At 48.5% G+C, this 27,897-nt stretch overlaps 1 protein-coding gene across 1 annotated transcript in view; it reads right to left on the reverse strand.

Moving 5' to 3' along the window:
- The window catches only part of AXL (AXL receptor tyrosine kinase), a 125,454-nt gene extending 100,055 nt beyond the window's left edge, over positions 1-25,399 (reverse strand). Inside the window, exon 1 of the mRNA XM_075323553.1 lies at positions 25,012-25,399. Coding sequence (XP_075179668.1) covers positions 25,012-25,075 — 64 coding nt within the window. The 5' untranslated portion in view covers positions 25,076-25,399. The remainder of the gene's footprint in view (positions 1-25,011) is intronic.
- Positions 25,400-27,897: the final 2,498 nt, after the last annotated feature.

Here is a 27,897-nt window from a genome sequence, read left to right on the forward strand (position 1 = left end):
CTACTTGCTTATCTATCCTACTGGATTTTACAAAATTCTTCATCTTAATCTATTTTAAACAAATCAGGAGCCTTCCATTATAAGTCATAATATTTTCCATACAGTCTCCTCGAGAACAAGTTATCCCGGTATCTCTACAGCCTCCAAGAACAGCAATGAAAAAAAATGGAGATTTCTGTAACAATGCCGAAAGTCAGATGCATGTGATGTACCCTAATATGGTGGAATGATGGCTGCTTGAGGGTGGCCAGAAATCCCCTTATCCAGGAGGCCCCTGACTAATAGCAGCCTGGAGGTATGGATGCCCAGAGAATGATTCACAGATTTGGAAGCACAATGACTCGATCTTGAAAATGATTTCTGAAGAAATATCTGACTAACATTTGTGAGATGATGATGTGACTTGAGTTGGTCAAAGTTCTCTGGTAGGAGACAGGTTCGATGGAGAAAACGTAAAGGTCAGCCTGATGAGAACTTGACAGGAACATTCAAATCCAAGACATCTGGTTTTCCTCAAAGCCCTTATACAAATACGCTGGCATCACTGATGGAGCAACTGACTTCTTTTACTGCATTTTCTCTTTTGTATGATAATGAACGTACTGATTGGCAGATAAACTATTTGGACAAAAATATTGGAACCTTCCCTTTGGAACCATAAAGTTTTCTTTCTTCAGGAAAGGCGTTTTACAGGATTTTGGAGGTTCCTCTAGGAAATCTTGCCCCAACATCCAGAATAGCATGTATGAGGTCAGACACTGATGCTGGGGAGAAGCTGAGCTCACATTCTCCGTTGTAGTTCATCCTAAAGGTTTTTGATGAGGTTTAGGTCTGGGATTTGTGAGGACAGTCATGTTCTTCCACTCCAAATTTACTCAACCGTGTCTTTATGGACCTTGTGCACTGGGCACACACATGGGGAATAGAAAAAGGCCTTCCTTAAACTGTTGCCATAAGGCTGGAACTACAATTGTCCACAATGTTATTTGCTGAAGAATTAAGATTTCGCTTCACTGGAACTAATTGCTTGAGGTTGACCCCTGAAAAATAAGCCCATTGAGTATTATTCCTCCAAACAGCAGGCACAAGGCAGTCAGGGGGTAATGTTCTCCTGCACTCACCAAACACAGACTCATCCATTAGAGGCCAGGTAGAGAAGTGGGATCCGTCACTGCACAGAACACATCTACAGAATCCAGTGGTGGCGGCTTTACACCACTCCACCCCCTTCTTGGCATTGTGCTTGGTGATGTACAGCTTGGCATTGTGCTTGGTTATGTACAGATGCAGTTTCTCAGCCACGAAGCTCCCAGCGGGCACAGTGTTTGTGCTGATGTTACCAGAGGAAGTATGGACCCTGCAGATATGGGGTCAGCAGAGAGTTGGTGACTTTAATGCCATTTGCTCCTCAGCACTTAGCCCCCCGCTTTGTAACATTACGTGGTCTCCACTTCATGGCTGAGTTGCTGCGGTTTCTTCTATTTCTCAATAATGTTACTCACAGGTGATCGGGAATTTTGAGTAGGAAGAAATGTCATGAACGGACTTGTTATACTACATCGATGGCTGCTATTACAGGACTGCGCTGGTATCAATGAGCTCTGCACCAGCAGTGTTCTGTCTCATGTTAGTAAAGCAGACGGCATGGCAGGGGGCCAGATGTTATACATCGGGGGGCAAAGAGCCGTATGTTATACATCGGGGGGTGAGGGGCCGGATGTTATATACTAGGGGGCAAGGGGACGGATGTTATACATTGGGGGTGAGGGGCCGGATGTTGTACTCTGGGACCTCAGTGTCTACTCAATCCATATATGCTAATTTAAATTCTGCAAAAGATAATGTACTGTAACTAAATAGTTGATTCATTCTATCACTGCTGTTTAAATAATGAAAGCTGACTTGTGATTGGTTGCTAAGAGAAAGACAAGTATCCTTTTTTACAGTTTTGAAAAATGATACCCATTGTCTAAAAGACATATGTCACACTCTGACCTGCAGCCTGATTTTATTTGTCCCGCGATGCCAAGCGCTCATTATTCTGTATGGAGGACTATGTGGGGCCCATTATTCTGTATGGAGGGCTATGTGGGGCCCATTATTCTGTATGGAGGGCTATGTGGGGCCCATTATTCTGTATGGAGGACTATGTGGGGCCATTATTCTGTATGGAGGACTATGTGGGGCCATTATTCTGTATGGAGGACTATGTGGGGCCATTATTCTGTATGGAGGGCTATGTGGGGCCCATTATTCTGTATGGAGGACTATGTGGGGCCATTATTCTGTATGGAGGACTATGTGGGGCCCATTATTCTGTATGGAGGACTATGTGGGGCCATTATTCTGTATGGAGGGCTATGTGGGGCCCATTATTCTGTATGGAGGGCTATGTGGGGCCATTATTCTGTATGGAGGGCTATGTGGTGTCCATTATTCTGTATGGAGGACTATGTGGGGCCCATTATTCTGTATGGAGGGCTATGTGGGGCCCATTATTCTGTATGGAGGGCTATGTGGGGCCCATTATTCTGTATGGAGGACTATGTGGGGCCCATTATTCAGTATGGAGGGCTATGTGGGGCCCATTATTCTGTATGGAGGGCTATGTGGGGCCCATTATTCTGTATGGAGGGCTATGTGGGGCTCATTATTCTGTATGGAGGACAATGTGCGGCCCATTATTCTGTATGGAGGACTATGTGGAGCCCATTATTCTGTATGGAGGGCTATGTGGGGCCATTATTCTGTATGGAGGACAATGTGCGGCCCATTATTCTGTATGGAGGGCTATGTGGGGCCCATTATTCTGTATGGAGGGCTATGTGGGGCTCATTATTCTGTATGGAGGACAATGTGCGGCCCATTATTCTGTATGGAGGACTATGTGGAGCCCATTATTCTGTATGGAGGGCTATGTGGGGCCATTATTCTGTATGGAGGACAATGTGCGGCCCATTATTCTGTATGGAGGACTATGTGGAGCCCATTATTCTGTATGGAGGGCTATGTGGGGCCCATTATTCTGTATGGAGGACAATGTGCGGCCCCATTATTCTGTATGGAGGACTATGTGGGGCCCATTATTCTGTATGGAGGGCTATGTGAGGCCCATTATTCTGTATGGAGGACTATGTGGAGCCCATTATTCTGTATGGAGGGCTATGTGGGGCCCATTATTCTGTATGGAGGACTATGTGGGGCCCATTATTCTGTATGGAGGGCTATGTGGGGCCCATTATTCTGTATGGAGGACTATGTGGGGCCCATTATTCTGTATGGAGGGCTATGTGGGGCCATTATTCTGTATGGAGGACTATGTGGGGCCCATTATTCTGTATGGAGGGCTATGTGGGGCCATTATTCTGTATGGAGGACTATGTGGGGCCCATTATTCTGTATGGAGGACTATGTGGGGCCCATTATTCTGTATGGAGGACTATGTGGGGCCCATTATTCAGTATGGAGGGCTATGTGGGGCCATTATTCTGTATGGAGGACTATGTGGGGCTCATTATTCTGTATGGAGGGCTATGTGTGGCCCATTATTCTGTATGGAGGACAATGTGCGGCCCCATTATTCTGTATGGAGGGCTATGTGTGGCCCATTATTCTGTATGGAGGGTTATGTGGGGCCCATTATTCTGTATGGAGGACTATGTGGGGCACATTATTCTGTATGGAGGGTTATGTGGGGCCCATTATTCTGTATGGAGGGCTATGTGAGGCCCATTATTCTGTATGGAGGGCTATGTGGGGCCCATTATTCTGTATGGAGGACTATGTGGGGCCCATTATTCTGTATGGAGGGCTATGTGGGGCCCATTATTCTGTATGGAGGACTATGTGGGGCCCATTATTCTGTATGGAGGGCTATGTGGGGCCCATTATTCTGTATGGAGGGCTATGTGGGGCCATTATTCTGTATGGAGGACTATGTGGGGCCCATTATTCTGTATGGAGGGCTATGTGGGGCCATTATTCTGTATGGAGGACTATGTGGGGCCCATTATTCTGTATGGAGGACTATGTGGGGCCCATTATTCTGTATGGAGGACTATGTGGGGCCCATTATTCAGTATGGAGGGCTATGTGGGGCCATTATTCTGTATGGAGGACTATGTGGGGCTCATTATTCTGTATGGAGGGCTATGTGTGGCCCATTATTCTGTATGGAGGACAATGTGCGGCCCCATTATTCTGTATGGAGGACTATGTGGGGCCCATTATTCTGTATGGAGGGCTATGTGAGGCCCATTATTCTGTATGGAGGGCTATGTGGGGCCCATTATTCTGTATGGAGGACTATGTGGGGCCCATTATTCTGTATGGAGGGCTATGTGGGGCCCATTATTCTGTATGGAGGACTATGTGGGGCCCATTATTCTGTATGGAGGGCTATGTGGGGCCATTATTCTGTATGGAGGACTATGTGGGGCCCATTATTCTGTATGGAGGGCTATGTGGGGCCATTATTCTGTATGGAGGACTATGTGGGGCCCATTATTCTGTATGGAGGGCTATGTGGGGTCATTATTCTGTATGGAGGACTATGTGAGGCCCATTATTCTGTATGGAGGGCTATGTGGGGCCATTATTCTGTATGGAGGACTATGTGGGGCCCATTATTCTGTATGGAGGACTATGTGGGGCCCATTATTCAGTATGGAGGGCTATGTGGGGCCATTATTCTGTATGGAGGACTATGTGGGGCTCATTATTCTGTATGGAGGGCTATGTGTGGCCCATTATTCTGTATGGAGGACAATGTGCGGCCCCATTATTCTGTATGGAGGACTATGTGGGGCCCATTATTCTGTATGGAGGGCTATGTGAGGCCCATTATTCTGTATGGAGGGCTATGTGGGGCCCATTATTCTGTATGGAGGACTATGTGGGGCCCATTATTCTGTATGGAGGGCTATGTGGGGCCCATTATTCTGTATGGAGGACTATGTGGGGCCCATTATTCTGTATGGAGGGCTATGTGGGGCCATTATTCTGTATGGAGGACTATGTGAGGCCCATTATTCTGTATGGAGGGCTATGTGGGGCCATTATTCTGTATGGAGGACTATGTGGGGCCCATTATTCTGTATGGAGGGCTATGTGGGGCCATTATTCTGTATGGAGGACTATGTGAGGCCCATTATTCTGTATGGAGGGCTATGTGGGGCCATTATTCTGTATGGAGGACTATGTGGGGCCCATTATTCTGTATGGAGGGCTATGTGGGGCCCATTATTCTGTATGGAGGACTATGTGGGGCCCATTATTCTGTATGGAGGGCTATGTGGGGCCCATTATTCTGTATGGAGGGCTATGTGGGGCCCATTATTCTGTATGGAGGACTATGTGGGGCCCATTATTCTGTATGGAGGACTATGTGGGACCCATTATTCTGTATGGAGGGCTATGTAGGGCCCATTATTCTGTATGGAGGGCTATGTGGGGCCCATTATTCTGTATGGAGGGCTATGTGGGGCCCATTATTCTGTATGGAGGACTATGTGGGGCCCATTATTCTGTATGGAGGACTATGTGGGGCCCATTATTCTGTATGGAGGACTATGTGGGGCCCATTATTCTGTATGGAGGGCTATGTGGGGCCCATTATTCTGTATGGAGGGCTATGTGGGGCCCATTATTCTGTATGGAGGACTATGTGGGGCCCATTATTCTGTATGGAGGACTATGTGGAGCACATTATTCTGTATGGAGGACTATGTGGAGCACATTATTCTGTATGGAGGACTATGTGAGGCTCATTATTCTGTATGGAGGGCTATGTGGGGACCATTATTCAGTATGGAGGGCTATGTGGGGCCATTATTCAGTATGGAGGACTATGTGAGGCTCATTATTCAGTATGGAGGTGTGGCGCCCTGGACAAGCCAGGTCGTCACAGAACAACACCAACACACCCCACACCCCGGTCAGGCACACCAAAGCCAAACACAAAATCCTTGTTGCCTTCCTTCAGGGGCTGATATCCACACCAGGGGGTGGGCCAGGCGGTTGGTCCCGCCCACCGAGGAGTTCACAGTCCTGGAGGCGGGAAAAGGAAGGAAGTTGAGTTGAATTGGGGAGTTGAGAGTTGGAGGTGGAAGTGAGAGGAAGTAAAGCGGTACAGGAGCAGACTGAAGGCGGTCCGGGTGTGTGGCCCGGACAGTACAGCAAGGTTGGTAGACGGTGGTGACCGTCTGCAGGAGAGGCCGATTAGAGTGAGCCGTAAGGACCGTGGACGGGTGGTGGCCCGGCGGTACCGGACCGGTGAACAAAGAGAAGCCAGCACCATCCGGCAGGGCTTACGGACCCCGACAAGGCTAGGAGTCGCCGTTGAATTTGTCAAATCCGTTAGCGAAGGGAACCTCTGGGGTTTCCCAGCAGTCAAGACCCGATTGAAGGCGACAGCTCAAACCGGAAACACAGCCACTGCCAAGGCTACAGTTCCCAGGGCCAGAGCCTGCGGGCAAAAGGGGCTCCTTCAGCACCCATCCAAGCTGGGGAGCGGGTTACCAGTGGGAACCCATTGGAACCATACACACTACAAAGGTGCAGGGAAAGGCAGTCACCATCAACCTGCCGGGAGGAGAAACACCGCAGCCGTCTGTGGGACCCGTCCATCCAGCCGTTTGTTTGACCAGAGACTCCGTGTGAATTACTGGCTGAGTGAGTACCACCGTGCCGTGCGTCACAGCGCTGCCCCCGCGACCCTGCACCTCACCAGGCCTTGTAACCCACCTGCCACTCACCCCTACCTCCCTTACCGGGCCCCGGGACAATCAACCCCCTACCCACGGAGGGGAGAACCAACATCCAAGCTGCTCCCCGTCATCGCTCCCGGGATCCCCGTCCAGAGCAGCGGTGGTGTCACCAATCTCACCACAACCGTGGGTGGCGTCACGGACAATATCCCTAAACCCAAACCACCCCCTTTCACTCACGGGCGAGGAGCGCCGCTCGAGTCCCCGGGATCCAGCCCACCGCTCGAGCCACCACCGAGCAGCAGCAGCAGCAGCCAGACCCAAGCAGTGGGAGAGCGCAGCGTCCCCTCCTCCGCCCGCGACAGAGGACTATGTGAGGCTCATTATTCTGTATGGAGGACTATTCAGGGCCCATTATTCAGTATGGAGGGCTATGCAGGGCCAATTATTCTGTATGGAGGACTATGTGGGGTCCATTATTGTGTAAGAAGGACTATGTGGGGCCTATTATTCTGTATGGAGGACTATACAGGGCCCATTATTCTATATTGAGGACTATGTGGGACCCAACATTCTGTATCGAGGACTATGTGGGGCCTATTATTCTATATAGAGGACTATGTGGGGCCCATTATTCTGTATGGCGGACTATGTGGGGTCCATTATTCTGTATGGAGGACTATGTGGAGCACATTATTCTGTATGGAGGACTATGTGGGGCCCATTATTCTGTATGGAGGGCTATGTGGGGTCCATTATTCTGTATGGAGGACTATGTGGAGCACATTATTCTGTATGGAGGACTATGTGGAGCTCATTATTCTGTATGGAGGGCTATGTGGGGCCCATTATTCAGTATGGAGGACTATGTGAGGCTCATTATTCTGTATGGAGGGCTATGTGGGGCTCATTATTCTGTATGGAGGACTATGTGGGCCCATTATTCTGTATGGAGGACTATGTGAGGCTCATTATTCTGTATGGAGGACTATGTGAGGCTCATTATTCTGTATGGAGGACTATTCAGGGCCCATTATTCAGTATGGAGGGCTATGGAGGGCCAATTATTCTGTATTGAGGACTATGTGGGGCCTATTATTCTATATAGAGGACTATGTGGGGCCCATTATTCTGTATGGAGGACTATGTGGGTCCTGTGACTAGGTTTGCCCTCGACTTTGCCCAAGTTTGGCCCTTTGTGTATATGAGTTTGATATCTCTAGTCTAAAACAATGCCCCTTCACCAGTTGTTGGTAATGCATCCTGTGTCAAACAACTCTTAACTCAGCCCTGATGGCAGCAATCAAAATCAGACACTTTTTGGCCTTCACTGTCTTTTTCTCTAATACAATGGCAGAATTATATAAAAAATCCTAGATATTTTCATGATGATTATGAGTCACTCATCCCTTTGGCAAGCAGTGCCCTCTTTTTCTTCTTGGGCATTTTGTGGGATTTTTGGCCCACACTGCTCCAATTGTTTTAGGTTTCACAGATTTAGGAAATTATTCACATCCTGGCAGATAGCAATATATTGAGTCAAAATTCAGGAATGTGACCCACCTTTTCTCGATATGATTAAAAGGTTGTATTAAAAATGCCAACTCTGAAGACAGAGGGGCCATAGACATGCATCAGTTCAACGTATGCGTTAAGATCCTAAAGAGTAATAAAAAAAAAGGTTCATGTGCCATAGAGACATGTCTGATTTCCTATTGGGGGTAATCCAAGCCCAGCTCCTGACCTCCTCTCACTTTCACCTCCAACACTACACTCCCTGTGACCTCTCCTTTTGAGAGTCACTAACCGACTGACTGTCTTCTGACACTCCTGACCTTCCCTTAACCAACCGCCCAAGTGGGCGGCCCTATTCCCTTCAGGTCAGCCACTGGTGTGTCTGGTGGGTGTGGTGCAGAGTGTTCCTAGGATTTTGATTACCGTAGCTTGTTCTTAGGGGTGCTTCACACATAGCGAGATCGCTACCGAAATCGCTGCTACGGCACGGTTTTGGTGACGCAACAGTGACCTCATTAGCGATCTCGCTGTGTGTGACACTGAGCAGTGATCTGGCCCCTGCTGCGAGATCGCTGCTCGTTACACACAGCCCTGGTTCGTTTTCTTCAAAGGCGCTCTCCCGCTGTGACACACAGATCGCTGTGTGTGACAGCGAGAGAGCGACGAAATGAAGCGAGCAGGGAGCAGGAGCCGGCATCTGGCAGCTGTGGTAAGCTGTAACCAGGGTAAACATCGGGTAACCAAGGTGGTTACCCGATATTTACCTTAGTTACCAGCCTCCGCAGCTCTCACGCTGCCTGTGCTGCCGGCTCCGGCTCTCTGCACATGTAGCTGCAGTACACATCGGGTTAATTAACCCGATGTGTACTGTAGCTAGGAGAGCAGGGAGCCAGCGCTAAGCAGTGTGCGCGGCTCCCTGCTCTCTGCACATGTAGCTTAGCTGCAGTACACATCGGGTTAATTAACCCGATGTGTACTGTAGCTAGGAGAGCAAGGAGCCAGCGCTAAGCAGTGTGCGCGGCTCCCTGCTCTCGCGGTTATGATCGCTGCTTCGGCTGCTGTGTTTGACAGCTAAGCAGCGATCATAACAGCGACTTACAAGGTCGCTGTTACGTCACAGAAAATGGTGACGTTACAGCGACCTCGTTGTCGCTGTCGCTTAGTGTGAACCAGCCCTTAGCAACACAAAGGTCAGGGATCCGTAACCAAGGAGGAGGTGGCTATTGTACAGGAGGGCAGATTGCACAATACCCTGTGACGACCTAATAGGCCAGGGCGTCACATGGGCAGTTGAGACCTCTGAGCTCACGATCATTACACCACTGGTCTACAGTCTTGGAGAAAAGCAGCATTCAGAAAATCACTTATACTATTTGTCATAACAGTTGATGATCGCCATCCTTATTGGCCAAAATTTCTGCTATATCTCTATAATGTCAAAGGCCCGTTTCATCAAGACCAGTGCTGTTCACGTCAGTCTTGATGAGGAGTGCTGGAGTTAGATGTTCCTGATTCATGGAGAAGCGTTTGCCTCTTCATGAATCAGAAGTGGTGGATGAGTGATGTGCACCTCTGTATGCACCCATGATTTTGACAAGTGGTGGCCGCCATGCTACTCCAGTTCTGACCTCTTTGTCAAAAATGGCATGTGAACACTTAAAGTCGCAAAATTTTAGTGCAACCTAGAGATGTGCCAAAATTTTATGACAATTTTTTTACACCAGTATAAATTTGGTGAATTGGGCTCAAAGTGTTGTCAATCCTGCCACAAATCCTACTCCTTTCCCTGCTAGAGTAAGATTTCTGGTGTAGCGAACTACACCGCTTATCATGAGTTTTACAAGCGTGGGTCACCAGACACCTTCCCCGCTCCAGCTCTGCCCACTTTGTTGGAGCTGAGCAAAAATGCCGTGAGAACACCAAAAGTTCTAAAATTTTAGTGCAACCTAGAATTGTACCAAAACTTTGTGCCTTTTTTTAATACCAGTATAGATTTAGTAAATTGGGCTCAAAGGCATGTTAAAAGTGCACTTAAAGGTGCTTTACACTCTGCGACATTGCTAGCGATTGCTAGCGATGTTACGAGCGTTAGCACCCGCCCCCGTCGTTCGTGCGACATGTGGTGATCGCTGCCGTAGCGAACAATATCGCTACGGCAGCGTCACACGCACATACCTGTTCAGTGACATTGCTGTGACCAACGAACAATCCCTCCTTCAAGGAAGAGGTGCGTTCAGCGTCACAGTGACGTCACTAAACGGCTGTCCAATAGAAGCGGAGGGGTGGAGATGAGCGGCCGTAACATGCTGCCCACCTCCTTCCTTCCTCCTTTCGGTGGACGCAGGTAAGGAGATGTTCGTCGTTCCTGCGGTGTCACATAGCGATGTGTGGTGCCGCAGGAACGACGAACAACCTGCGGAAACACCAACGACATTATGATTAGGAGCGACGTGTCAACGATCAACGATTTTTGCCGTTTTTGTGATCTTTGATCGTCGCTCCTAACTGTCACACACTGATGTCGCTAATGAGGCCGGATGTGCGCCACAAACACCGTGACCCCGACAATATATCGTTAGCGATGTCGCAGCGTGTAAAGCACCCTGTACTCTCAAAGATTATTCTACTGTTGGCTGAAAAAAGCATTTTAAGATGACCGGGTTTTTACCTGTTGTAAATGTCGAGACCACTTCCAGTTGGCTAAAATGTTAGATTTATAGCAATAGAGGAAGGAGCCTTTTTTTATAGGAACGGAGCGGCACAGAAAATTACAGGACATAAAAGAAATCCCTATTTATGGCAGGTGACTGGTCCACTTTAGGGGATTTTGGTTTTGGAAAAACCTTCTATTCTCCTGCAGTTTATTTAAAAAACCAAACAAACTCTTCTTTACGTCCCGTCCTTAGATCGAGCGCTAAGTCTCCTCTGCTGCTCTCGGTGTCTGTTATTGTCTGGAGCGTTAACAACACTATGACATTGCTGCAGCCGATCACTGAGCTCAGCGGCTCTGAGCAGCTTAAGGGTATGTGCGCACGTTGCTTTTTACCTGCTTTTTACCTGCTTTTTTGCTGCTTTTTCAACTGCAGCGTTTAATGCCAAAATGGATGTGTTCTGCTTTTCAAGCAAAGTCTATGGGAATTTGGGTATCTTGTCCGCACTTTGCAGTTCAAACTGCAGCCTTTTTCTGGCAGAAATTTGGACAAAAACGCTGCTTTGTAGTTCAAAACGCAAATGGCAAAAACAATTGACATCTCAATTGTTTTTTCCATTTGGGTTTTGCACTGCAAAGCTGAGTTTTTGTCCAAATTTCTGCCAGAAAAAGGCTGCAGTTTTAACTGCAAAGTGCGGACAAGAAACCCAAATTCCCATAGACTTTGCTTGAAAAGCAGAACACATCCATTTTGGCATTAAACGCTGCAGTTGAAAAAGCAGCAAAAAAGCAGGTAAAAAGCAACGTGGACACATAGCCTTAGCCACATACCCAGACCAAGCTGATGAGCTAACTGATTGTCTGCAGTGCTGTCAATGTGACATCACCACTGCAGACAATAAAAGACTCCGGGAGCAGCGGCAGAGACTCAGTGCTGGACTAAGGGGTACTTTGCACGCTGCGACATTGCTAGCCGATGCTTGCGATGCCGAGCGCGATAGTACCCACCCCCGTCGCACATGCGATATCTTGTGATAGCTGGCATATCGAACATCTTTGCTACGGCAGCTTCAAACGCACTTGCCTGCCCTGCGACATCGCTCTGGTTGGCGATCCGTCTCCTTCCTAAGGGGGCGGGTCGTGTGGCATCACAGCGACGTCAACGGCAGGCGGCCAATAGAAGCGGAGGGGCGGAGATGAGCGGGACATAACATCCCGCCCACCTCCTTCCTTCCGCATAGCCGGTGGAGGCAGGTAAGGAGATGTTCCTCGCTCCTGCGGCTTCACACACAGCGATGTATGCTGCCGCAGAAACGAGGAACTACATCGTATCTCCTATTGGTGCGACATTATGAAAATGTCTGCCGCTACACAGATCACCAATTTACGACGCTTTTGCAATCGTTTATCGGCGCATCTAGGCTTTACACGTTGTGACGACGTTGCTGGCGCCGGATGTGCGTCACTTTCGATTTGACCCCGACGATATCGCAGTAGCGTGCAAAGTACCCCTTAGGGAGCGTGACTATAGCACACTTTGGGAGATTTGGCGATCTAAGTGAGAAAAATAGAGATATAGTCATTATAAAAATTAAGAAATAATAAAAAGTCGCCTAGAAATATTAATAAATATTTCAGCATAGAATTTTGCATCTATCTCTAAAAAAAAAAAAAAAAAGCTACTGGGGACAAGGCTGTCTAAAGTTACTTGAAAACATACGCAAAGTTCTTAAAAAAGAATGTTGAAAAACCACATTTCATAGCAGCGAGTGGATACATCACTCCGGGGAGACAGTCGATCAGAAATAATATTTCCGACTTCAGGTTAAGTTTGTCCACTTGAAGCTGTAAATATCCCTCAGGCCCTAAAGTCTGTGTGGCGCCCCTGACCTGGTCAGGCACCACTGAGTACTGCACCCATGCTGGGGACAGTACAATACAGGTAATCCAGAAGGCTGACCGGGGTGTGGTACACAGGCGCATAGTGATCAGGTCTCACACATGTACCCATGAGAGGACCCCTGGGGATCCCAGGAGGGGGAAAAGCCTTGACCTTCACTGGAATAGTGGAGGGGGCCAAAAGCCTCCATCTCCTCTCAAGGGGTGTGGTAAGAGAGTCTGGTTGCTAGGTGGCGTAGGCAAGAACAGGAGAGGAGTGGCAGTGAGTCAGTTAGAGCAGAACTCCATAGGGCTCAGAGAGGAGCAGACCTGTGGGGCTGTTGCTGTCTAACAGCGCCCGCGCAGTGACTACTGACGGGGGAGAACGGTCAACTAGGAGTGCTACCCGAAATCCATCTTCAGCTAAAGAGAGGGCACGGAGTGGGAAGTAAGGAGACTGCTAGAGAGTACCAGGCCCAAACGGGCGGCAGATCCCGGAGCGGAGATAGATCCAACTTTCTTTTGCTAAACCTGCCGGTGTGGGGCTCTCAAAGCCCACACCACAACACCACAAAAGCCGCAGCCACGTAGCCACAGTTAGGGCCCATAGGTCACAGGAGGCAAGCAGCTGGAGTGGCCTGGTCCAGGCGACAAGCACACGGCAAACGAAGGGGAGAGAGGCTGCAGCATCTTCCCTGGGTGACCCCCATAGGGACTCAAAGTCGGGGTTACTCCAAACACAAAAAGGGCTAAGGAAGGCGAGTTGGTAGTCACCCTCATAAAGTCAGCCTGAAGGATACCTGGTTCCCACCTGGTTCATCTCAGCTACGCCCGGGCTACTCACCCTGCCATCAAATGTGAGTAAAGCCCTTGAAAGACATTTCTGCCTGTGTGAGTCATTCTGCGACTTGTAGTACTACGCATCTACACTGGACCCTGGGGCATGCCTCACTCTCAGGAGGCTACTACATCTGACTGCACATATCATCAGCCCCAGGCACCCCTAACCTGCAGTGGCGGTCCCCACTGACCGCAATACTGAGAGTGGCGTCACGATCCTAAAAGAAGATTTCCTACCAGACAGATCCATCTACGTGGAGTCCCTGAAGGTAATGCACCGACACTGCATCAGCGGGGCTTCACATCTGGCGTCACGAACAGGATAAGGACTAGACCTGTTCAGACAGGTGACCATGTGCCTAGGCGGTCCGCTTGAAAAATTGGAAGCGCCGCCATATTGCCACCATGAAAAGCGCGCTGAAAAACAACAGCAGCCCGCGCTGGAAGAAGTTACCGCCCACGAAGAGGTGTGGCTACCCAGAGATCCCCTGCAGAGTTCTGACCTTGCCAGCTATGAGAGCGGAAGCGTCCAGAGACGGCGGGAAGGAAAGGAAGCCACAAGCCTGCTGCTGGGAGAGGAGCTGCTGAAAGAGGCAGAGCAGAAACTGAACAGCTTGCTATTAGAGGCAACGGCGAGTCCACAGCTGGAGAGTCGTGCAGAAGAGGGCGCAGAAGAAATGGCGTCTGACCGCAGAAATCCAGAACCGGGCTCCGCTGCCTGGTGGTATCGGGAGCTGGCCCAGTTCTGCGACCGACTGGAGACCCGGGTCGTGGAGCAGATTAGAGAAGAACGAATGGAACTGCTGGAGATGACCGCGGTGGTTCGGGCCTATGAAAGGAGAGCCGCGCGCCGAGTGCCAGACAGGACGGCGACGACGCAGACCCCGATGCTGCCACAGATGGGTGAGTCGAGTGATGCCCCGGCCAGCGCAAGTGCCCCGACCCCTGCTGCCACGTCCGCGGTCCCCGAAGAGGCGTCCGGTGCGGCGACGCTGAAGCAGGCCGCAGCCACGCCAGGTGCGGCCCTCCAAGCCCCAGCGGCCGCAGCGATGCCCTGCTCGGTCCACCAAGACCCGGTCCCTGCAGCAACGCCCAGTCCGGCCCGCAAAGAACCGGCTGCCACCGCGACCCTCATCCGCGCCGCAGGTGTGACGCTGACCCAGGCCGCCGCCCTGCTAGGCCCGGCCCGCCGAGACCCCACCGCCGCAGCAACGCTCGTCCGCGCCGCAAGTGAGGTGCTGAACCAGGCCGCAGCCACGCCAGGCGCGGCCCGCCAAGCCCAGACTGCTGCAGCGACGTCCAGCCCAGCCTGCACAGAGCCCCCTGCAACAGCGACACTGATCCAGGCCGCCGCCATGCCAGGCGCGGCCCGCCAAGACCAGGCCGCCGCCATGCCAGGCGCGGCCCGCCAAGCCCAGGCCGCCGCCATGCCAGGCGCGGCCCGCCAAGACCAGGCCGCCGCCATGCCAGGCGCGGCCCGCCAAGACCAGGCCGCCGCCATGCCAGGCGCGGCCCGCCAAGAAGAGATTACCTCATCATTTACCCCGGCCTGCAAGGCCAGAGCAGACACTGCTCCCCAGTCCACGGAGGTCCCTGATAGGAAGCCCACGCTGGGAGAGAACTCCACATACTGGCAGCTGAAGGCCGACATGGAGGCCAAGTTTCCGCAGTGGTTGGTGGATCAGTACCTGCGCCCTCCGCGCACCCCCAAGGAGATTCAGGCAACCCCTGCAGCCGCGCCAGAGAGTCCACCGCCCGGACCAGCTGAGGACCACTCATCCCCAGCGCTGCCACAACCAGAGTGCAGCGAAGAACTAAGGGGGAGAGGAGGCCAGGAAGCTGAGGAGCTGACTCCGGAGCCACCGGCAGTGGAGCAATACTCAGAGCCGGAGATGTTACCCTATTCCCGTTGGGATGAGGAGGACTTGACACCGTCTGCTGACGAAGATCAGCCCAGAAACCTCACCTGGGGCCCTGCAGGCATTGAAGTAACAGCCCAGAAGAACCCAGCCCGCAAGACAAGGCGTCGCAACAGAACAACGCTGTCCCCTGCACCACAGTCTCCAGAGCAGAGAGAAGTCACAGCCAGAGACCTACAAGAAAAACGGTCCCTGAGAAGAGCCAAAGCCCAGGTCAGAGGACCCCTTTGCAGAGGAGTAGTGGAGGATTTCAATTTGAGAAGTGGATATGGATTTATTGTAGCACCTGGTGTGAAGGAAGGGATATTTGTCAACCGAAGAGATGTGAGCGCTCATCTGCCTAGAGGACACCCTGGCAGAAACCTAAAGATGGGGGATTCAGTACAGTTTACCATGCATCAGGGCGAGAGAGGACTGTACGCGCTTGACGTAGCACTATGTACCAGCAAACCTTACAGCCACCCCATGCTACAGGAAAGAGAAACAGATACAGGAAAGGAAACAGATGAAGATAGAGAAAGCAGAGACAAGGAACCTGCAGATGAGACAACAACAGATGAAGAAAGAGGCCAAGAAAGCAACAGGTGCCGCAGCCCTACAGGCCCAAGCCCTGGTGAAATGGAGGAGTAAAGTAAAGAAAGAAGTTACCAGTTGAAGTTTTGAAAAGTTTTGTTTTGCAACGTTCACGTTTAAGCATGTGCCCACAAAAACTATTGTGAGAAAAACCATAAACCTTAAGGCTATGAACTGGCTATAGCCACAAACTCTCGCAGTGTAAATAGTTACACCAGAGGGCACCACCACCACCAGAGTCAGCCTGTTTAGGGGCTTGGCTCGTCTGCAACCAGGAGGAGCCCGTCCGTATATAGGGCCTTGGCTCACCTGCAACCAGAGAGCATGCCTGTTTATGGGGCCTGGCTCTCCACCACAAAGAGGGTACCTGGTCAGCACCAACTGTGGAGGCCGCCTCTACATCCTGCCAGAAGAGGCTGAAGGCGCAGATCCACCAGGCCAGGTATACCCTGAAACCACCAGCCCATGAAAGCCGCCTCTACATCCTGCCAGAAGTGGCTGAAGGCGCGGCCAACGTGAAAGGGTTTTGGGTGGGTTAACGGACTTGTGGGTGGAGGGTGGTGATGTATGGTACCTGGTGCTTTTAAAAATGTTTTACCATGTTTTAATGTTTTATGCATTTTAAAATGTTGTCTTGCAGCCCGAGGACGTGCTGGTGATAACTAAGGGGGAATGTGGCGCCCCTGACCTGGTCAGGCACCACTGAGTACTGCACCCATGCTGGGGACAGTACAATACAGGTAATCCAGAAGGCTGACCGGGGTGTGGTACACAGGCGCATAGTGATCAGGTCTCACACATGTACCCATGAGAGGACCCCTGGGGATCCCAGGAGGGGGAAAAGCCTTGACCTTCACTGGAATAGTGGAGGGGGCCAAAAGCCTCCATCTCCTCTCAAGGGGTGTGGTAAGAGAGTCTGGTTGCTAGGTGGCGTAGGCAAGAACAGGAGAGGAGGGGCAGTGAGTCAGTTAGAGCAGAACTCCATAGGGCTCAGAGAGGAGCAGACCTGTGGGGCTGTTGCTGTCTAACAGCGCCCGCGCAGTGACTACTGACGGGGGAGAACGGTCAACTAGGAGTGCTACCCGAAATCCATCTTCAGCTAAAGAGAGGGCACGGAGTGGGAAGTAAGGAGACTGCTAGAGAGTACCAGGCCCAAACGGGCGGCAGATCCCGGAGCGGAGATAGATCCAACTTTCTTTTGCTAAACCTGCCGTGTGGGGCTCTCAAAGCCCACACCACAACACCACAAAAGCCGCAGCCACGTAGCCACAGTTAGGGCCCATAGGTCACAGGAGGCAAGCAGCTGGAGTGGCCTGGTCCAGGCGACAAGCACACGGCAAACGAAGGGGAGAGAGGCTGCAGCATCTTCCCTGGGTGACCCCCATAGGGACTCAAAGTCGGGGTTACTCCAAACACAAAAAGGGCTAAGGAAGGCGAGTTGGTAGTCACCCTCATAAAGTCAGCCTGAAGGATACCTGGTTCCCACCTGGTTCATCTCAGCTACGCCCGGGCTACTCACCCTGCCATCAAATGTGAGTAAAGCCCTTGAAAGACATTTCTGCCTGTGTGAGTCATTCTGCGACTTGTAGTACTACGCATCTACACTGGACCCTGGGGCATGCCTCACTCTCAGGAGGCTACTACATCTGACTGCACATATCATCAGCCCCAGGCACCCCTAACCTGCAGTGGCGGTCCCCACTGACCGCAATACTGAGAGTGGCGTCACGATCCTAAAAGAAGATTTCCTACCAGTGACGGAGATCCAGCAACGTGGAGTCCCTGAAGGTAATGCACCGACACCGACACAGCGTTTGCGGGGCTTCACATCTGCTCTGAGGGAAAAGTGAAGGTTGCAGTCGACTAGCAGCTGCTAGTTGGCATGTCACGACTCACGAGACCAGCTGGGATACAGGGCCCAGAGCAAAGGAGCAAAGAAGAGACACAGGTCCAGGAAATTAATATAGATTTTTTACATTATGCAGCAGCCTTGTGGGTAAGTTTATACGAGGTTATAAAAAAAAATAATCAGATTTTCACTTTAAATCTATGCTGAAAAGAAAGTCAAACTGTAGCTGTCATGTTCCCATTTCTAAGATAGGAGATAGATTGGTGCTCATAAAGTTCTATGAAGAAGGAAGGGGGGAGGAAGAAAGAGCTAGAGACAGTCACAGACATTCTGCTGCAAGTTCTCCTAATACAACAGTTATACTTTAAATCAATGGTAAAAAGAAAGTCAAACTGTAGCTGTCATTTTCCCATTTCTAACATAGGAGATGACAGTTGGTGCTCTTAAAGTTCTATGAAGAAGGAACTTGGAACTAGAGTCAGAAAAAGACATTCTGCTGCAAGTTCTCCTTATACTAAAGTTATACTTTAAATCTATAGAGAAAAGTAAGTCAAACTGTAACTGTCATTTTCCCATTTCTGAAATAAGAGATGGCAGTTGGTACTCATAAAGTTCTATGAAGAAGGAAGTTGGAGCTAGAGTCAGAAAAAGACATTCTGCTGCACGTTCTCCTGATACTACAGTTACACTTTAAATCAATGTTGAAAAGAAAGTCAAATAATAATAGTCATTTTCCCATTTCTAAGATAGGAGATGGCAGTTGGTACTCATAAAGTTCTATGAAGAAGGAAGTTGGAGCTAGAGTTAGACACAGACATTCTGCTGCAAGTTCTCCTGATACAACAGTTACACTTTAAATCTATGGTGAAAGGAAAGTCAAACTGTAGCTGTAATTTTCCCATTTCTAAGGCCCGAGATGACAATTTGTGCTCATAAACTTCTATGAAAAAGTAAGGGGGGAGAAGGAAGGAGGAGCTAGAGACAGACACGGACATTCTGCTGCAAGTTCTCCTGATACAACAGTTATACTTTAAATCTATGGTGAAAAGAAAGTCAAACTGTAGCTGTCATTTCCCCATTTCTAAAATAGATGACAGTTGGTGCTCATAAAGTTCTATGAAGAAGGAAGTTGGGGCTAGAGTCAGACACAGACATTCTGCTGCAAGTTCTCCTGATACAACAGTTACACTTTAAATCTATGGTGAAAAGAAAGTCAAACTGTAACTATTATTTTCCCATTTCTAAAATAGATGACAGTTGGTGCTCATAAAGTTCTATGAAGAATGAAGTTGGAGCTACAGTCAGACACAGACATTTTGCTGCAAGTTCTCCTGATACAAAGTTATATTTTAAATCTATGATGAAAAGAAAGTCAAACTCTACCTGTCATTTTCTCATTTCTAACATAGGAGATGACAGTTGGTGCTCATAAAGTTCTATGAAGAAGGAAGTTGGGGATAGAGTCATACACAAACATTCTGCTGCAAGTTCTCCTGATACAACAGTTAAGCTGGGTTTGCACACTGCAACATCGCAAAGGACATCGCTGTAACGTCACCGGTTTTGTGACGTTATAGCGACCTCCCCAAGTCTCTGTTGAGTCGCTGGTGAGCTGTCAAACAGGCAGATATGGCCAACGACGCAACAGCGATCCGGACCTGCAGAGCGACCTAGCTGGTTGTTGGGGACGTGTCAAAGCTGCTATTTGAAAGGGAAGTCGCTGTAAAGTCCCCTTTACACACTGAAACTTTCTAGCGATGCATGCTGCACAGCGGGAAACAAAGGACCTAGGAATGGTCCTGAACGATTTGTAGCGATCACAACTTGACAGCAGGGGCCAGGTCGCTGATAGGTTTCACACACTGCAATGTCGCTGGGGAGGTCGCTGTAACGTCACAAAACCGGTGACGTTACAGCGATGTCGTTTGCGATGTTGCAGTGTGTAAAGCTACCTTTACACTTTAAATCTATGGTGAAAAGAAAGTTAAACTGTCGCTGTCATGTTCCCATTTCTAACATAGGAGATGACAGTTGGTGCTTATAAAGTTCTATGAAGAAGGAAGTTGGGGCTAGAGTCAGACACAAACATTCTGCTGCAAGTTCTCCTGATACAAAAGTTATACTTTAAATCAATGATGAAAAGAAAGTCAAACTGTAACTGTCATTTTCCCATTTCTAATCTAGGAGATGACAGTTGGTGCTCATAAAGTTCTATGAAAAAGGAAAGACGGAGAAGGAAGTTGGAGCTGGAGTCAGACACAGACATTCTGCTGCAAGTTCTCCTGATACAACAGTTACACTTTAAATCTATGGTGAAAAGAAAGTCAAACTTTAGCTGTAATTTCTGGAGAACTTGTCAATTCAGGAGATTTATGGTAGCCAAACCAGGTCATCACCCCTTTTAAGCTGATGTGCTCTTTGTAACTCTACGGTCACTCACCTGTAACGCTGGCCACATTTTTTTTACATATTGGTTGTTTACCCCCTATTATGACTGGGACCCTTCAGCAATGCTCACTTTAGATCTCTTTATCATTGTTTTAAGAATGGAAAAGTCAATGTAAGAAAGACTTTTCTGCAGAAATACTCCGGAGTCTCTGCCTCCCCTTCCAGCCTTCATTGGTCATACATGAATGGAAATCTGCAAGTTCTGTTAATGATCACATATGAGTGAAAACTGATCCACGGCACAGACTGGTTGGGTGACATTGAGCTATGTGACGGGAATACTACACACTGGTGACTTCCACCCAGCTTCTATTATTCTACGACAAAGGATCAATCAAAGCCACTTGTTGACCGGTTGCTACTGGTAACTTTTTTTTTATTATCCCTTTATAATTACAAAGAACAATCCAGAAAATGTATTTATTCCCGTTGGACCCTGTCCAAGTAGAGGGCACAGTATAATAAACACTCAGGGGCTGGAGAGAGAACAGCTCTAACAAGGTCCAACGTCTACCCAACGGGTTTACTCCATCCAGATATCAGAAAGACAAAATAATCTCTGTACAGAAGATACTTCCCAGGGTCACCGCCCCTCACCATCCATTATACAGTGTGCCCAGAACATAACACAATGAATCCGTTATTCAGAACGGCAGGAGACCTTGAACATGCATTATACATTGTGCGGCGGGAATAATTTCCTATTAGCCAGTAAAATATTAGGTATTTGCGGACAACAGACCTTGCTTTAGAATTTTAGGGTTGAGCAGATGAAAGCGATCCTGAACTGGGTTGTCCCAAGAGCACAAATTGTCGCCTATCCGCGGAATGATTGAGAGTTGGACCTGAATCTGAAGACCTTGTATTCAAAGTCCATTGGACTGATGGAGGTGGCTGATTCAAGTGCCGTAGTCGTTAGTGCCATAGACTTTCCATGGGACTGATGGAGGTTGCTGAGATAAGCGGAGTAATTATTGGTCCCATAGACTTTCCATGGGACTGATGGGAGGTCGCTGAGACAAGTGCCATAATCGTTATTCCCATACACATTCCATGGAACTGATGGAGCTCGCTGGCACAAGCACAGAAATCATTAATCCCATAGACTTTCCATAGGATTGATGGTGGTCGCTGAGACAAGCCCCGAAATCGTTAGTCCCATAGACTTTCCATGGAACTGATGGAGGTCGCTGAGACAAGCGCCGTAATCGTTAGACCCATACGTTTTCCATTAGACTGATGGAGGTCGCTGAGACAAGCGCTATAGTCGTTACTGCCATAGACTTTCCATGGGACGGATGGAGGTTGCTGAGACAAGTGCCATAATAGTTAGTCCCATACACTTTCCATGGGATTGATGGTGGTCGCTGAGACAAGCCCCGAAATCGTTAGTACCATAGACTTTCCATGAAACTGATGGAGGTCACTGAGACAAGAGCCATAATCATTAGTTCCATAGACTTTCCATGGCACTGATGGAAGTCGCTGAGACAAATGCTGTAGTGGTTAGTCCCAGTGACTTTCCACAACACTGATGGCGGTCGCTAAGACAAGCGCCATAATCATTAGTTCCATAGACTTTCCATGGCACTGATGGAAGTCGCTGAGACAAGCGCTGTAATCGTTAGTCCCATAGACTTTCCATGGGACTTATAAAGGTCGCTAAGACGAGCGCCGTAGTCGTTCATCCCATAGACTTTGAATGGAATGATGGCAGAGTGCATTGCTTGGCTTCTACAGGTCCCCAGACCTTGTGATCTGCTTTTTTTTCAGCAGTCTCGTATAATCAATGGCGGTCCCAGCTATCAGATTTCGACTGATCAATCACTTTTCTCCAATCTTCAGCTTTGAATTAACTTTGGGCCTTGTGACAACCCTTTCATACTGGGCATTAGCATTAGATAAAAATGCTGATTTTGAAGGCTCCAGATCTTATGTGGTTTGGGGACCATCTAACTTCCCCTCGACAGACGATGTTAAGATAAAGAAGGATTGGGTATGCTGATGCTTTTTTTATCCTTCAAGATAACCGTCTGGAAGCAATTGACTTCCCTCTCCATATTAAGAATGTGAACATGGTTGAGAAATCTGGATGAATAGATATCAGATGTCTATTGAAGGTGTATTGGTGCATTTACTTTGCCGTAGGGCCAAAAACTGGATTGTGATGGAAAGTTCGGGGGGGGGGGAACGAGTGCAGCAGGTGTAAGGCTACATGCATACATCCATGTGAGCGTTACCTTTTGAGACACATGGACCGAACTGACCGGTCGGACGATACGACCGCTAATAGGTAAACTTTTACAGATCGGGGGTCATTTGTTTCCACACGCAGACTAAAACAAAGCGATCGATAGTAAATCCCTCTGTGCGCATAGGCTTCCATGGTTCTTGGCCATGTGAGTCCTGTTTACTTACTACTAAGGTCATCAATATCATAAGTCTGGTTAATCCCTTCAATGAAAATTTTTCGATTGATGACCTAACGTCATCAATAATAGAATGGTGGGGGACCACAGATGAATTATTTTCAGGTCTGGCGATAGATGGATGAAATATTGAATGGGAGATGATCTACAGTTATTGGCAATGGCCATGACGGAGAATGGAGCTACTGTATATTGTTCTTGTTCTCCTCATTGTTCACATATAGCTGCTGTCCAAGCTGAAAACAGCTGATCAATGGGGTGTTGGACCCATACCAGTCTGATATTCATTACCTCTTCTAAGGACAACTCCTTGGACAATGCCTTTAATATGATGTTACCAGATACAGCTGATCAGTGAGGGTGTTGGGGGTTGGACCCCACCAGTCTGATAATGATTAAGGATATCAATTGGACAATGCCTTTAATATATTTTACCAGATACAGCTGAGATTGGTATGTTGAAATCTAACCATAATTTGTGCCATCAGAGGACAGGTGGGACACCCAAACCCTTATCCAGTGAGCACGGTGAGTTTTCGAGGGCAGACAAACATTTGCTTAAAAAAGTTTATGTTTTTTTTTAGAATTACAAACAATACAAGATTCCCACACAAAAACAGATTGACATATTCATATTTCTTCTCTTTTCCCCATCTAAAATGTGTTAGCTTGATGGTTCAGCTTTTGGCATGGCTTCCAGCCATTACCGTCCCTTGAGACTAAATCAGACCAGAGCACCATCTGCACAGAGGTTCATGATCTCCCCAAGCTTGTTTAGGTTTCTTCTAGGTCCTATGTTGAATATGTTAATTTCAATATATATGACCTTATTGGCCCTAGTACGTTAGATAAGCATATTAGATTGCGATCCCCACTGGGGCCAACTGAGTGAGAACATCTGTGTACAAAACATATTGGTGCCACATGAATAATTACACAAAAAGTACAAATGTGAGCAATAATTCACAACATACAGAAACCTCTAAACTGGTGCACAAATATATGGGAAAATAAACTCCTTTCAAGACCCCGTATTTTATAATATCCTTTTGTAAGTCAAGTATATAGTCCAAAAAACCAAAGGGACCAAAATACCTTGAAGAACTCTACTGAAGAATGATTTTTGGAGATATGTTCTTTTGAGATATATTGCCACCTATATTTGTCCCTTGGGGGCATACACCTGTATGTATGTCATCATTAAGACTATATCAAGCTTTATAGGACACATTGTTTAAAACCTCTCTTTCATTAATGATTAGACGGATCTGAAAGGTCTAAAGAGGAGATCACAAGACATCCCGTCACCTGTCAACTGCACTGGAAGAAGTGATGAGTCTGAATCCTGATGCCTAAATGTGTAGGGATACTTTTTGGTTGGCTATTGATAATGATGAAATATCTATTCCATCAAGATGGCTTGACATCGGTTGTGTCATCTGTCGGGGACATGAAAAGTGTCTCACCATCTAAAGGGAACGAGAACACAAGACGTCCCGTCACCTGTCAACTGGATTTGGAATTAGTGATGGGTCTGAATCCTGATACCTAAATGTGAAGGAATCCTTTTCAGTTGGCCATAGGTAACGAGATATCTATTCCATCGAGATGATTTCACACCGGTTGTGTCATCTGTCGGGGGCCTGGAAAATGTCTCACCGTCTAAAGGTGTTGGTGGAACATCTCACAGACATAGGATATGGTGATTGTTCTGAACTTGAAGACTGTATTAGATTGTGATGAGAGGTGTAAGTATTGATGCCTTTGTATTAGTAAGAGGTGATAGATAAGCTTATTAGTAGGACATGAGAGGTGTGTATATTAGGCACAAAGTATGATTTAAAGGGGTGGATAAAGGTGTCATTTGTATATTAGGAGTAGGAGAGGGGTGTGTGTCCTTTTTTGTTTTGATATGTCTATACTTGGTCTACATGTGAAGTCTTCATCGTCCTGATGTCTTCATGTTAAGATACTGTTACCAATTTAGTAAATTTTAGGAAATCTTAGTTGACAGTCATGTAGTAACAACAGACCAGCATCCAGTTATCTGGAGGGGAAAAGTCTAGGTTGTGCTGTCTATTTTGGATTGAGGTGAGTCTCTTACGGGAGGGGGGTCTCTCTTCTGTTTGTCTAGCCCTCAGACAACACATTCTTCTCATTGTTTCTCTGATAATCAGTAGACAATAGACTTGTCTGTACTCACCATTCTGTGCAAAAACAGCTCCCAATGTTCCCAGGACAAGCAGCACCCCAGACATCAGTCCCATCCTGAAGATGACAAGTCCCTTCCAATGTCCCACACGACACTACAAGACGTTAACTTCACATCTGAGCAAAATAGTCCATCCCTGAAAAACTCCTACGGGAGTCAAAAATATCCAAATTCCCGATTGTCACCTGTTTTCCAACAACAACAAGGCAAACCGGTGGATTCCCACGGGGAATGATCAGGTCAAATACAACAAAAAAAGCAAATAAATACCCTAAGAAATAAATAAAGCCTAAGAATCAAAAGTGTAAAAAGGAGAAATAAACTTTGAAAAGTTAACTTTCCTCAAAGACAGGCAAAGTCCACAGAGTAGTTTGAGGAAAGTGAGTTGGGAAGTGCATGTTAAGGGGCGGGAGAGTGAGAGGGAAGGATTGTCTCTCGGTTTTGGAGGCTGCCCCTCCATTTGTGACTCACACACCCAGTGTACGATTTTGTACAATACAGGAGGGGGAACATTCCTTTGTAGAAGCTCATGCAACTCAGAGGAGGAGTGAGTAAAACAGAGAGGGGCGAGCTGTGCACTGCAGCCGTACCGGTCACACACACAATGATAGGAGGCTCCAAAAACAGCCTCAGGTAAATTGGTCTTTCTGGATATGAGCCTCAGTGAGGACAGGCACTGTTGGGAGTGATCACAATTTATTGGCAGATCATCAAGGGGCCACAAAAGTGATGAAAAGGATAACAAATAAATATATCACAGGGCTGCAAAAGAGAAAATTCGACTCAAGTCCGCAAGGTGTATGTACAATTGTATTGACTATACTATAATAAGTTTGGTATTATGATCTATGATTATTAGTGATGAGCGAGCACTACAATGCTTGCAAGCTCGGTACTCTTAACTAGTGATGAGCGGGCACTACCATGCTCAGGTGCTCAGTACTGGTAACTAGTGATAAGCGAGCACTACCATGCTCAGGTGATCATCACTTGTAACTAGTGATAAGCGAGCACTACCATGCTCAGCTGATCGTCACTTGTAACTAGCGAAGAGTGAGCACTACCATGCTCAGATGATCGTCACTTGTAACTAGTGATGAGTGAGCACTACCATGCTCAGATGATCGTCACTTGTAACTAGTGATGAGCGGGCACTACCATGCTCGGGTGCTCGGTACTCCTAACTAGTGATGAGTGAGCACTACCATGCTCGGGTGCTCGGTACTCGTAACTAGTGATGAGTGGGCACTACCATGCTCAGGTGCTCAGTACTCGTAACTAGTGATGAGTGACCTCTACCATGCTCGGGTGCTCAGTATTCGTAACTAGTGATGAGCGGACACTACCATGCTCGGGTGCTCAGTACTCGTAACTAGTGATGAGCGGGCACTACCATGCTCGGGTGCTCAGTATTCGTAACTAGTGATGAGCGGACACTACCATGCTCGGGTGCTCAGTACTCGTAACTAGTGATGAGCGAGCACTACCATGCTCGGGTGACCATTACTCACAAGTAGTGATGAGTGAGCACTACCATGCTCGGGTGCTCAGTACTCCTAACTAGTTTCCCATTGACTCCCATTATACTCGGCATACGAGTTGGGCCCGTCTGAGTGTCTGACTGCTCGTTATGAGTACAGAGCACCCGAGCATGGTAGTGCCCACTCATCACTAGTTACGAGTACTGAGCACCCGAGCATGGTAGTGCCCACTCTTCACTAGTTACGAGTACTGAGCTCCCGAGCATGGTAGTGCCCGCTCATCACTAGTTACGAGTACTGAGCTCCCGAGCATGGTAGTGCCCGCTCATCACTAGTTACGAGTACTAAGCACCCGAGCATGGTAGTGCCCACTCTTCACTAGTTACGAGTACTGAGCTCCCGAGCATGGTAGTGCCCGCTCATCACTAGTTACGAGTACTGAGCTCCCGAGCATGGTAGTGCCCGCTCATCACTAGTTACGAGTACTGAGCACCCGAGCATGGTAGTTTTCACTCGTTAGTCGTTACTAATAGTTATATTCAAGAGATACAAATATTTTTGTACTGCCCCGCGGCCTCGGCTGCGGCCGCCGAGCTGCTCGGATCCATGCTCGCGTTCTACGGGTGGTGGCTCGAGCCTCTCACGGACCCGGGGGTCACGTCGCTCTGCAAGGGGGGTTGTTGCTTGGCGCTACGCGCGGTGGATGCGGGTGTTTGGGTTTTGGAATTATTGTTCGTGACGCCACCCACGGGTTGTGGTGATTGTGGACACCACCGCTGCGGTGAAGGTACAGGGACTCCCGGGAGCGGTGTAGTGGCGCAGCTAGGTGTTGATTCCTCCGTGGGTAGGGAATGTTGGTCCCGGGGCCCGGTTGGCGAGGGCCGGGATGCAGGGGCAGTATTGCAGTGCAGCGCGGTGCGGTGCTTGATAGCAGTGGTGTACTCACTCTGATACAAGACACTGGAGTCGCTGGTAAACCAAACGGAGTGATGAACGGGGCCCGCAGCCAGCTGCAGCTTCTCCAGTTGGGTTGGCAATGTCCGCCTTTCTCCTGCACCTGTGTGTGTATCTTGACTACTGTGCCTGGGCACCGGTAGTCCGCTCCCTGGCGTATAAGTGTCGTAGGAGCCCGTTTGCCCGCAGACGCTGGCCCTTTGGATCTCTGGCCTTTTACGGTGGCGCTTATCCGGATGGGTTGGGCTGTTGCCTTCAATCGGGACTTAGGTGGGAATGAACCACTGAGGTCCAGACCGCAATCAGTTGATTTGACTATGGTGGTGGCTTATAGCCTAGTTCAGGGTCTGAGTACCCTGCCTGGTGCTTCGGTATCCAGTTGGCTCCCAGGTTTGGTTCCGGCGGGCCACTACCCTGTCCCGGTCCCTTACGGTTCCACCGG

This window comes from Anomaloglossus baeobatrachus, chromosome 9 (genome assembly GCF_048569485.1).
Source record: "Anomaloglossus baeobatrachus isolate aAnoBae1 chromosome 9, aAnoBae1.hap1, whole genome shotgun sequence".
Classification (NCBI taxonomy): domain Eukaryota; kingdom Metazoa; phylum Chordata; class Amphibia; order Anura; family Aromobatidae; genus Anomaloglossus; species Anomaloglossus baeobatrachus.